At 35.8% G+C, this 13403-nt stretch overlaps 1 protein-coding gene across 1 annotated transcript; it reads left to right on the top strand.

The window, feature by feature from the left end:
• Nucleotides 1–864: 864 nt before the first annotated feature.
• Nucleotides 865–12878, top strand: LOC149576844 (putative LRR receptor-like serine/threonine-protein kinase At1g67720). The gene is made up of 15 exons (XM_089795139.1): nucleotides 865–958; nucleotides 1064–1613; nucleotides 1794–2287; nucleotides 2470–2593; nucleotides 2696–2767; nucleotides 3099–3167; nucleotides 3266–3337; nucleotides 3510–3581; nucleotides 3681–3862; nucleotides 4067–4281; nucleotides 11621–11747; nucleotides 11822–11890; nucleotides 11997–12189; nucleotides 12316–12448; nucleotides 12565–12878. The coding sequence occupies exons 1-15, from the start codon at nucleotides 865–867 to the stop codon at nucleotides 12850–12852; spliced, it is 2754 nt and encodes a 917-aa protein (XP_089651265.1). The 3' UTR covers nucleotides 12853–12878.
• The last annotated feature ends 525 nt before the right edge of the window (nucleotides 12879–13403 follow it).

The raw sequence follows: 13403 nt of genomic DNA, 5'->3' as shown, positions 1-13403 counted from the left end.
CCCTCCACTATTATGGCGACCTCCTCCTGTTTGGGCCATTTCTATCATTTTACGTGCTACTTGTCAATAAGCTATTTCACTCATCAGCATTGTTGCCAAAATGAGAGCGAGGATCTTCACAAAGCTCTTCATCTCTCTCCTTCAATCAATGAATATAAATTAAGTCATGTTTATCATATAAATTCATCTAAAATCATGCCGTGCGTTAAGTTAAAAAAGTCGCCCTTTCAAATGGGTCATCCACGGCTTGGACTGGTAGCTCACGGTGTGGAAAACTCCTCCATTAATTGCGGGTCTTCCATAGACAGACGGCTTAGAAAAATCTGTGTTATGAACGGGTCATACACGTCATGGAATTTTCTTAAGCTTTGACCAAAAAATTCTGTGCTTGCATTCAATTTATTTTACTTTCCGACACTTCACCGATTAGTTATAATGTTGTATCTATTAAAATTCAACTATATAGTTTTGAAATTTAATCTATTAATTTATAGATCAATGAATTGAATTGTGAGGATTGAAATGAATTAAATAGTATATTAGTATTACTTACAAAAGTTAGTCAATTTTGATTCTTTAACACTTCTAATCTAAAATCAAACATAAATACGTGTTCACTGGTGCATTTATCGGACCCATTAACTATAAACTATTTGTTATATAAACCAATAAAGTTGACTTCCAAATTACACAATTGAATTGAATTCTTATAATAATGTGAAATATCAAACAACTTCAAATTAGATCTGACTTTCTCTATTAATAGTTTTAACGATCGATTTGATCTATATTGCTCATTTGTATTGAAGAAATATTGGGGATCTCTGTGTAAATATGCTCCATTATCATTCTCTGTTGACGAAGATGCACAAGACAGGTTACAAAATCAGAGTTCTGCCTATTCTGTGTTCCACCGCAAACATCCTTGCCCTGTTTGTCTCAGTTGCCGCTCAGCCAGGTAACTACACTCAAATGCACGAATTTCACCCAAAAAAAAAGTGCTTTTTTAATACTCTTTTCGCGCATTATTTCGATAGCTTATTATTGCATGTCTGCGAAACAGGATTCCTCAACATCGATTGTGGCGGGAGAATGAATTCCACGGACCCAGAGACGAACATGACCTGGATCGCGGACTCCAATTACGTGGACGTTGGTGAAACAGTAATTTTTTCTGTGCCGAGTACACCATTTCACATGCAATCCATGCGCCTTTTCCGAAAGACTCTAAATAAATCCTGTTATCGACTGCCTATGAATCCGAACGTCAACTATCTCCTAAGGCTTTGGTTTCTTTTTGATTATTATGATCAATCCCAAAATCTTCCTACCTTTAATATCTCCTTCGAGACGGAAGGACTGCTTTTTCAGAAGGTTCAGAGAATCAACTCTGCGCAACGTATTGAATGGACAAGTGAAAAGATCTTGACAAGTCCAAACGGGGTTCTTTACGTTTGCTTCATCCGAACTTCCGATGATAGCGATCCATTCGTCTCTGCAATCCAGTTAAGAAGTCTTTTGAGTGGGATGTACAGCTTGCAAGTGAAGCCAGGGACAATGTTGAGCTCTGTCACTCGACGTGATCTTGGTATTAACTCAACCGGCCGTATCAGGTATTTATTACTTTCTCAATTTCTTCAACATCTCAACAGCTCTTTCTCAATTTCTTCAACATGATAATAATTTACTTTTGAATCTTTATAAAGAGGTGTCGAATTAGTAGAATAAAAATTTCAAGTTTACATTTACATTCGAATCAATAGACTAATTTTATTTTCCTTTGAATCAATTAGGTATCCTGAAGATGAATTTGATCGGTTTTGGTCAACAGACAAAGGCATAGATTTACATAACACAACTCTACCAATACTATCCACACGTTCCGTGGATTTTAAAAATCAAAATAATAGCAGCAATGCTCCTCCAATCTTTGTATTGCAGTCAGCCCTAACTGTAATAGACTCTACGGCGCCGTTGGTTTGGCGTCTAGAAAGGCAATATATTAAAACCTTAGTTGTACTCTACTTCGCAGAAATTGAGGTGCTTAATTCTTCTGAATATAGGAAATTCAAAATTGTGATAAACACGGAAATTGTTTGGAATGTAAGCTTGGATGAGAAAAATAATTTTGTGCAAGTGCCCCTCATATACGACTCACAAGAGGAGGTAGAGTTTTCTCTGGAGGCTTTACAAGATGAGAAAGGTAAATCCAACCGCGGACCACTCATTAGTGCTTTAGAATATTATAAAATATTCGACACTGAGACCGCAACTAATGGAGGCGATGGTAAGTTTGAGTGCTTTATTCTTATGATAGATGGTTTCCTAAACCAATTATTATGCATGAAATATAGGTCAATTTGGCTTACGGTGAAAAAAATAAATAGATATTATATGTTTGAGATTAATAGTTGAGATTGCTTTTGTTATAAAAATGATGATTTTAGAACGATGGGTTTTGAGCTGCAGTTGGTGCACTTTTGCAAATCAAAACGGCTTTTGGCATGAAGAAATGGATATCAGATCCTTGCTTTTCTGTTCCGTGGGAGGGAATCAAGTGCAACAAAAACTACACAGTTAGAGTTGTAGAAATGTAAGTTGAATCATATCACTTACATATTATTTTGCATATTATGGCAATTGGGTCGTGTAGGAAAGGCTGATGAGATTGTGTTTATCTCATTGTATTCATTAGCGATCTATCAGGAAGGAATTTGTCTGGACCTGTACCAAATCATATCAACCACTTAACTGAATTGAGAAGCATGTGAGAACTCTTTGTATCTCATTTTTTCTTTTCATTTTCTTCATCTGTTGGTACGAATTGAATATAGGAAAACCTATCTGTTTTTAACAATCCAGGATAATTTTTGTCGTACTTTTTGAATTCAATAGGATATCCCATTTTGTGATTCATTATCAGGACTATCCTGAGAGCTGAAAAAGTAGAAATCAGCTCTCTAATTTTTTAATGGTAGAATGTAATGTCGATACAAAACATACATGCAATCGAATTTATAAACTATACTGACAATGAATACAATAATTTAAGTTTTACTCATAAGTTATGGTTTTTTCTACCTTTTTTTTTTGAACAGTTCTTTCCAGGACAACCATTTATCAGGAATCTTACCTGATTTATGCAACTTAACAAGATTGGAGATACTGTGAGTGGAGTCAAAACCGATCATCCGTTACATATACATTTTATTAATTATAAATGACTCTTCCAAGCAAATTACAATTATTTTTATCGGCTGTCCAGGCGATTTCGAAACAATAATCTCAGCGGTACCATCCCAGATTGTCTCTCCGAATTGAGAAACTTGAAGGAACTGTATGTCCTCGTTTTTCTTGGATGTTTCAATAATTTTGTAGTTTAATTGACTTATTATTATTTTTGAAGTCAATCTACTGATGGATCCTGGATTTTGATTAGAAATGTTATAAACAGTCTATCACACATTGAATTTAAAATCTCTAATGTACTTTTTATCTGCATCTGCCAGAAGTTTGGAGAACAATAACTTTAGCGGAGTTGTTCCCGAAGGGCTTTTGCGTAATAGATTATTGGACATTAGGTAATCTCTCCTTTCTAATATGATATCCTTTCAACAAGTATAAACACGTGTACTTGGGTACTGTTAATATTTGAGAACTTTTAAAAAATCCTTCGCCAGGTATTCTGGGAATCCAGGTCTATGCAAGGATAGTAACCAATGCAAGTCAAAAGATAACCAAATGAAGATTGTGTTAGTATCAACGATTGGTGCTGCCATTGCTGCTTCTCTGGTGTTGATATCTATTGTTATGTACCGACGAAGAAGATACCAGATGAATCTACAGTCACACCCATTGTTAGGTACTAAGAGAGATTCAATTGTAGAGTTTTTCTTGTGATGCATATCTCTGTCATTTTTAAATATCACATATTAATGTGAAAAATAAATGTAGAAAAATAAATCAATTTTGACTATTTAATACTTTTATAATGTTTTAACATCTGACATGCCTCTAATTACCTATAATTACCTATATTTATAATGTTTTGTCAACCATAATGCAGATGGACGTTTAATACCAGTAGCGACAGCAAACCCTTCAAGCTGCCGTTCATTCAGTCTGCTGGAGATGAAGACAGCCACGTCCAATTTCAGCCAAAAGATTGGAGAGGGCGGTTTCGGAAGTGTTTACCTTGGCAGGTTAGCTGATGGAAAAGATGTGGCCGTAAAGCTGCTGTCCTCCTCCTCAAAGCAAGGAATGACAGAGTTTTTAAATGAGGTAATTGAAAAGAACTTCTGATTCAAGATCAAATCTGGATGTTTAATTGCAGGAAAATAGCTGGTGTGTTCTAGTAAGGGGAATCTTGCCTAACTCTTTTTTTACATTTAATTACTGTGTCTTTATTTTTTAGAAGTCTTGGATATATCTAAGAATTGTAATTCATTTATCATTTAATTCAAATATTTCTAATGAAACTATTTTATATTTCTTTCTCAGTACATCTTATTTTCAATCATTCTTTAAGTTTAAAGGTCAATTTTATTTTTTTGTTGATGTTCAGATTAATCTCCTTTCTAATTCTAAATATGTTATTCTTATTTTCTCAGAGTTTCATCTGATTATCTAAATTATAATGAAAATAGAACATCACTTATCAATGAACAAAATAGGATTGCAATAGCTGTGAGAAATATTAAAACAAACAAAACTCACAACCTAACCCTAAAAATAATTGCTCGGGAGCAACTATTACCGAGTGATAAATTTTGCTCGGTAACCAAAGAAAAGTAGATGGTAGGAGAGGTTACCGAGTGAGCTCGATAAACACACAACTCGGTAACCAAAGGATACCGAGTGAGCTCAGTAAATGAAGAGCTCTCAACTCGGTAGACAAAGCAATTACCGAGTGAACTCGGTAGCCACAGGAGAGTGGACCTCGGTAGATGAAGACACCGAGTGAACTCGGTAGACACTGCAGAGAGGAGCCCGGTAGATGAAGGCACCAACTGAACTCGGTAAAGACTATAAAATTAAAACTCAAACTAAAGAGCAAACCGAGTGACAGACTTCCAGCGTGAATGATTTCACCATTAAAACCAGAAACTCAAAACTTGAAACTTTCAAATAAACTTTCCAAAATGCAATGAATAGAAGAGGAACAATAATGGATTCAAGTATGCCTGCTTGCTTTCTATTCAACTCTGATTTAAAATATTACAAATCTGGGAGCATTCGGCTTCAACCAGAAAACCCTAATATAACCCTAAAACTTTGAACTTCATAAACTTTAAACTTGCAGCTCTAATGACTGCATACAATAATGCCTGGAGCAATCACTGCCTCAACAGGACGAATGAAAACAATAAACTATGAACTATGAACTTACAGAATGACAGGTAGAACCATGTGCAACTGCAAGCATGACAATGATTCCTTCTGTCTCTACAACAACTGATCTGCTGATCACTTTTCTCTCTGCCTTCTCTGCTCTGCAACTTCTTCTCTATCTACTTAGTCGAATGAATGTAAAACATTCCTTTTGATATATTTGCAAAAAGTTTTCCCCCCATTTTTGAATTTCAAAATCTCACCTGCCCGTAATAAATTTTATGGTTGTTGTGCAATCTGTCAGGGGTGGTAGGTGGGCATTTGGCTCTAGAGGCAAACGTCAATATGCAATTAATATTCCAACACTCCCCCTTTGTCCCAAGACAAACAAACAAGGATCACTGCTGATCCAGATCAACTACACCAAGACACTCTCTTAGGTGTACAAAAGTTCCAATGCCTGATGGCTTGGTAAAAATATCTACTAGCTGCTGCTCAGACTTACAAAATTCTATTTTGATATCCCCATTCTCCACCAACTCTCTGATGAAGTGATATCTGATTTCTATGTGTTTGCTTCTCCATGGAAGACTGAATTCTTGGACAATGCAATTGATGAGACGTTGTCACAATAAATTGTGGTTCCATCCTCTTGCCTTTCATTCAAAATTTTCAAGATCCTCCTTAGCCAAATAGCCTGACATGCTGTTGCATTTGCTGCTATGTATTCAGCCTCTACTGTAGATTGAGCAACAATAGGTTGCTTCTTGGATGCCCATGAAATTGCACCCGATCCCATATGAAACATGTATCTGAAAGTGCTCTTCCTATCATCTATACTTCCAACCCAATCACTATCTGTGTATCCCACCAACTTGAAATTATTATTTGCAATATACAAAATCCCAAATCCCTTGGTACCTTTCACATACCTTAGGATCCTTTTTCCCGCTTGCCAATGGGAATCCTTTGGTGTTTCCATAAATCTAGAAATCAAACTAACTGCATGCATTAGGTCTGGCCGAGTTGCAGTCAAATACATCAGACTCCCAACCATACTCTTGTATAGTGTTGGATGCACTCTCTTGTTAGAGTCTTCCTTGCTCAACTTCAGACCTACTGTTGTTGGTGTGGGGGTTGCCTTACCGTTCTACATTTTGAATCTCTCCAAGATCTACCCTGCATACTTTTCTTGAGAGATGAAGAAGCCATCATGCATTTGTTTTACTTCTATGCCTAAAAAGTACTTCAAGAGACCTAGGTATGTCATTTCAAATTCACTTTTCATGGCCTCTTTGAACTCACCAATTAGAGCCTTGTCATTTCCAGCAAAAATCAAATCATCTACATACAAGACAACAATCAACACATTACCATTTTCTGCCTTGATGTAGAGAGTAGGCTCACCATTACTTCTGCTAAAGCTGTTACTCATCAAATATGAGTCAATCCTAATGTACCATGCTCATGGAGTTTGCTTGAGCCCATAAAGAGCTCTCTTCAACCTATATACTTTGTTCTCTTCACCTGCAACTTCATAACCAAGTGGATGCTCCAAATACACTTCTTCCTTCAATACACCATTCAAGAAGGCAGACTTCACATCCATTTGAAATACCTTCCACTTGTGCGGAGCTAAATTTTCTATGACAGCACGCACAGTTTCCATTCTTGCAACAGGGGCATATGTCTCATCATAGTCTCTTCCATATTGCTGTTTGTAGCCCTTGACTACCAGCCTTGCCTTATGCCTATCAATATTGCCTTCAGCATTGCATTTGGTCTTATAGACCCATTTCACTCCAATCACATGCTTCTTGGGAGGCAAATCAGTTAGCTCCCATGTCTCATTTCTTTCTATAGCATCTATTTCCTCATCCATGGCCTTACACCATTTCTTTTCCTTAATAGCTTCCTCAAAATATATTGGATCACTATGAGAAAATAATGCAAAATTAACACTCTCATCATAATCTTCATACCTTTCATCTTGGTATATCTCCCTAAGACTCTTGGTCTTTCTTGGTAATAGGGAGGAGAGTGTGGAATTAGAATCTTCGCTGCTGCTGCTTAGCCCTGACACTCGATCATGCCTAGAGGAGCACGGTAATGACTGAGGTTGCTTGCCTTTTCTTCTATCTGCTCCTTCTTCTTCTTGTTCATCAACATCCCCTTCATTCATAAATGGCACTTTACTAGAAGTGCTTGGTGACTCATCAGTTGAACCATACCAAGACTGATTTTCAAAAAATTCCACATCTCTTGAAAGCATCATCTTGTTGTTCAATGAGTCATACAATTTGTATGCCTTTGATTCGAGGCTGTACCCTATGAAAATGCATTTCACACCTTTGTCATCCAATTTATGTCTTTTCTCTTTAGGCACATGTGCATATGCAACACATCCAAACACTCTTAAGTGCTCAACTGCCCATCTTATTCATGACCAAGTTTCCATTGGAATTCTATCATAGACTGCCTTTGTAGGACACCTATTAATTAGGTAAACTACTATTGCCACAACCTCTCCCCAAAATTCAGTTAGGAGACCTTTCTCTTTCATCATGCTCCTTGCCATTTCAACAATGGTTTTGTTCTTTCTTTCAGCCACTCCATTCTGCTGTGGTGTATAGCTGGCTGTGAGCTCTTTCTTTATGCCATGTTTCTTGCAAAAATTTACAAAATAATTGGAGGTATACTCCCCTCCTCTATCTGATCTAAGGACCTTGATATAATGTCCACATTCTCTTTCAGCCTGGGCTTTAAATTCTACAAATTTATCAAATGTTTCAAATTTATTCTTTAAGAAATACACCCATGTCCTACGACTGAAATCATCAATGAATATCATAAAATAAGTACTCCCCCCAATAGAAGTAACTTGCATAGGAATGACTAGGTCGGTATGCACTAACTCTAATGGATATTTAGCCCTCCTAGAATTTCTAGAATTAAAGGGAAGCCTATGTTGCTTACCCAAAATACAAGCCTCACACTTGTCACATGAATTTCCTATTCGTGGCAAACCTTCTACCATTCTTTTATTTGACAATAAATTTAAACCAGCATAGCCAAGATGACCATAACTGAGGTGCCATAGTCGTGAGGGGTCTTCAATCACACTCCTTAGAGCTGATTGTGTGGGAGGTGCAGCACTAACTTGAGATGAGAAACATGTCTCAATCCTCAAGGGAAACATTCTGTTCTTGGTCATTTGAACTACTGCAAGTAAATTCTTGCTCCCATCCTTTTCTTGAATGACACACATGTCATTCTCCATCAGCACTTTGTATCCATTTTGAATGAGTTGACCAATGCTCATCAAATTGTGCTTCATACCAAGGGCAAAATATACATTTTGTATTTCCCTTTTCTCACCTTTCTTGGTGCAGACCATAATAGATCCTTTTCTCGCAACTGGTAGGGTTCCATTATTACCCATTTTAATTTCTGATTTGAAAGTCTTGTCAATGAATGAAAACAAAGTTTCATTACCACTCATGTGGTTGCTACATCCACTATCGAGGTACCAAACCTCAGGGCTTCCTTCTTCATCAACATTACACATGATGAAGGCAGTGTTTTCACTTCCCATATTCACATCAGCCACATTTGCTTGTCCTGACTGATCTTTTTGCTTCTTCCAACATTTATTGGCATAATGCCCATATTTATGACAATAGTAGCATTCTACATGACTCTTATTTGAGTTGTAGTTTTTCTTACCTCCGCTTAAAGTATTTTGTGAGCTACTTGCTCCATCTGCTCTTCTTTAGCTTTCTGCTGCAACATTCCTTTGTCCTCCATTACCTTGGCCTCTGCCTCTGGAGTTTTTGCCTAAGCCATTTCTTCCTCTCCCCCTTTCTCTTGGATTTGACTAAGCCTTGAATACTTGATCTTGGGTAGAAGAAGATGTGGATCTATTGATCCTATGCTCATGGGTTTGAAGTGTACCCATCAACTCATCCATTGTCAAAACAGTGAGGTCTTTTGCCTCTTCTATGGTCATGACCAAATTTTCATATTTATGAGGTAAACTCCTCAATATCTTTTTCACTATCCTCTGCTCTTGATAGTCTTCTCCATTTGACTTCAGCTGGTTAATCACATTGGAGGTCCTTGAACTGAAGTTTGCAACTGATTAATTCTCCTTCATCTGAAGGTTCTCAAACTCCCTCCTTATATTCTACAGCTTTACTGTACGGACTTTATCAATCCCCTTGAAGTTTGTCTAAAGGATATCCCATGCTTCCTTTGCATAATTTGCTACTGCAATCTTGGGAAAAATAGTTTCTGTCATTTTTGCTTCAATCAAACTTAATGCCTTAGCATCCTTCCTCCTTGACTCTTTCAAATGAGTCTTCTGTGCATTTGTGAGAGTAGCATACTGTGTTGGATCAGTCACATCATTGAACCCATTTACCACAAACTCCCACAAATCATTTGCAACCATAATAGTTTTCATCTTTTTTGCAAACATATCATAATTATGTCCATTAAATGATGGTGGCTGCTGCCAAATCTTTCCTGGATCTCCTGCCATGATAAATATCCTAAGAAAACAAATGCCCTAACTCACTTTGGATGTTGGGCCTCAAAGCTCTGATACCATGTGAGAAATATTAAAACAAACAAAACTCACAACCTAACCCTAAAAATAATTGCTCGGGAGCAATTATTACCGAGTGATAAATTTTGCTTAGTAACCAAAGAAAAGTAGATGGTAGGAGAGGTTACCAAGTGAGCTCGATAAACACACAACTCGGTAACCAAAGGATACCGAGTGAGCTCGATAAATGAAGAGCTCTCAACTCGATAGACAAAGCGATTACCGAGTGAACTCGGTAGCCACAAGAGAGTGGAGCTCGGTAGATGAAGACACCGAGTGAACTCGGTAGACACTGCAGAGAGGAGCCTGGGAGATGAAGGCACCAACTGAACTCGGTAAAGACTATAAAATTAAAATTCAAACTAAAGAGCAAACCGAGTGATAGACTTCCAGCGTGAATGATTTCACCATTAAAACTAGAAACTCAAAACTTGAAACTTTCAAATAAACTTTCCAAAATGCAATGAATAGAAGAGGAACAATAATGGATTCAAGTATGCCTGCTTGCTTTCTATTCAACTCTGATTTAATATATTACAAATCTGGGACCATTCGGCTTCAACCAGAAAACCCTAATATAACACTAAAACTTCGAACTTCATAAACTTTAAACTTGCAACTCTAATGGCTGCATACAATAATGCCTGGAGCAATCACTGCTTCAACAGGACGAATGAAAACAATAAACTATGAACTATGAACTTACACAATGACAGGTAGAACCATGTGCAACTGCAGGCACGACAATGATTCCTTCTGTCTCTGCAACGATTGATCTGCTGATCACTTTTCTCTCTGCCTTCTCTGCTCTGCAACTTCTTCTCTGTCTACTTAGTCGAATGAATGTAAAACATTCCTTTTGATATATTTGCGAAAAGTTTTCCCCCCATTTCTGAATTTCAAAATCTCACCTGCCCGTAATAAATTTTATGGTTGTTGTGCAATCTGTCAGGGGTGGTAGGTGGGCATTTGGCTCTAGGGGAAAACGTCAATATGCAATTAATATTCCAACAATAGCTACCCTTACACACCACATAAGGAGGAAAAAGTTAAGTTTGAAAAAGTAAGTGAATTTTGACTATTGAACTTTGACTGTTTAGTACTTTTAGCATAGAAATGATGCCTTTCTTCCAACCTACAACAATATAATAATTGATTAATTAATAAAATGATTTTTTATTTTTTTTCTGACTTTGTGTACATGTCTATTTTTCATTGCAAAATACATCAACTATTCTTCTTTTTAGTTTACAACTGGTAATTCTCTTCTTCCATTTCTGCAAACTCTATCATTGAGATGCTTAGAATATTTTTTCATACTCAGATACCAATTCTAGAATCTGAACAACAACACACTTATATTTAAATGACATTGAAGGATAAAAGATGCAAAATCTTTATTGATATTTCAATGCCAGTTTTGATATTTAAATAAATTTTTATCTGGTTTAAGAATGTGATTAAAAAGTTATTATAATCTTAGTAACCCTTAAACATTACATATTAGAAAAGAAATTAAGATTAGCAAAAAATTATCAACATTAACTATTTAACACTTTTAATTTTAAAGCAAGATATTATCTTATTAATAGATAAATTTTATTATACAACAACTTTATATTTTGTTTCATAACTCTACCATTTGCTTAATATCCTCACTACTACTTTTGTGATGATAAGATCAACCTCCTTTGTCGAAAACATCACAAGAATTTGGTATCCTTGATTGGCTACTGCAACGACTCCAAAGAGCTTATGCTTGTGTATGAGCATATGTGTGGAGGATCACTGAAGGACCACCTGTATGGTAAGACAATTCTTCATAAGAAAAGCAAGTAATATAAGTTTAAGACACTAATTAATGTTGATGTCCTCCTCCAGGTTTTCTATCAAACAATTCCACACTTGATTGGAAAACTAGACTTGGAATAGCTCTAGACGCAGCACAAGGTAAAACCTTTTCATATCTCGTTGAATTTTCTTTTTTTTCAATAAAATCAATATAACTGATGTCTTAATTATTCATTCTCTTTCTTAATGTCCAATGCGTTTAAAGGGCTGCAATATTTGCATGTAAGTTGTACGCCAAAAATAGTTCATAGGGATGTGAAGAGCTCAAACATACTTCTCGATAGCAATCTGCGGGCAAAAATGGCAGATTTTGGTCTTTCAAAAATAATTGGCGATGAGAGAATCACAAGTCATATAACCACAACAGTAAAAGGAACAGTGGGATACTTAGATCCAGAGTACTTGACTATTTCTATTCCTATTTTATGTGATTTATCTTTTGTCCATACCTTGGGTTCATATATTGGATAGACTAATTTGATGGCATTATCTCTGAATCATGCCAATGCTTTTGTTAATGATAGGTACTTTCATACGACTAAGTTGACAGAGAAAAGTGATGTATATAGCTTCGGAGTGGTTTTGCTGGAGATGATATGCGGGAGGAAATCAATTGATCCAGATCTCTCTGAAGAAGAACTAAGCCTTTTGAAATGGGTGAGCGTTTATTTAAATCACACTCCAATATTTTATTTCAATTGATTTGTTTAATATTTAAATATAGGTGCATTTTATAAAACTAAGTGTATATGCATTTTGTGTTCTCTTGTCAGGTAATGCTACATCTCGAGGGGAATGATGATTATGGTCATGTTTTGCCAAACATCATAGACCAAAAGATGTGCATGTCTGAGATCGACATGAAATCTCTCTACCCAATATTTAATCTGTCACTTAAATGCATTCAGAATGAAGCATCGAAGAGGCCGACCATATCTCAAGTGGAAAAACAGATTAAAGAAGCCATGGATATAATTAGGCTCGAATCTTCAACAGAAAAGATAAATAAGCCTCTATATTCCGCGGAGTATAGTTACAGCCTACTCGAAATTAGCAGATAATTGCAAATGATATTACGTCCAATCAGACGTCTGATTTCTATAGCAATTCATTATTTGAATTCTATATATGTGGTCCTATAAACATCATATATTAAAGCTTAATTCTTAGGTTAAAAGTATGAAATAGTCAAAGTAAACTTACTTTTTAAAACTTAATTTTTTTCTTAGTATAATATTATTAGTGGCCAGAATTTGTAACTGCTATATCAAAAATTAGTTATATAGTAGAAGACATTTTGGTTAAAAAGCACCAGATTTATAAGTAGTTTTCCAATAAAATTTTAAGATTGTTCAGGTGCTTTTTGAATAATCAATGATTTCTACTTTTTTGGTAGTACGGAATAAGCAATGTTAGTATTCTTATTCATTCTCTAGATTAGTAGTGATATGTATTAATTATTGAGCATACCTATAAAACAAATTTAAAATATGAATCAGCAATGATATGTATTATTACTCTAAATTAGTATTCAAATATATTGATAAAAGTTGTATTTAATATATTTACATGAAAAAAATGTAATGAAAAGATAAAAGTTATTTAAGGAAAG

The sequence above is a fragment of the Cupressus sempervirens genome, chromosome 1 (genome assembly GCF_028749045.1).
Source record: "Cupressus sempervirens isolate cs-2001-9-10 chromosome 1, ASM2874904v1, whole genome shotgun sequence".
Lineage (NCBI taxonomy): Eukaryota > Viridiplantae > Streptophyta > Pinopsida > Cupressales > Cupressaceae > Cupressus > Cupressus sempervirens.
The sequence above is the reverse complement of the archived record's forward strand: the minus strand, read 5'-3'. Positions and strand labels throughout refer to the sequence as shown.

Coding starts and splice junctions, on each gene's coding strand:
- LOC149576844 (XM_089795139.1), top strand. CDS start 865: ATGCACAAGACAGGTTACAAAATCAGAGTTCTGCCTATTCTGTGTTCC. Junction 2,288..2,469: donor CGCAACTAATGGAGGCGATG/GTAAGTTTGAGT, acceptor TTTGAGCTGCAG/TTGGTGCACTTTTGCAAATC. Junction 2,768..3,098: donor TTAACTGAATTGAGAAGCAT/GTGAGAACTCTT, acceptor TTTTTTGAACAG/TTCTTTCCAGGACAACCATT.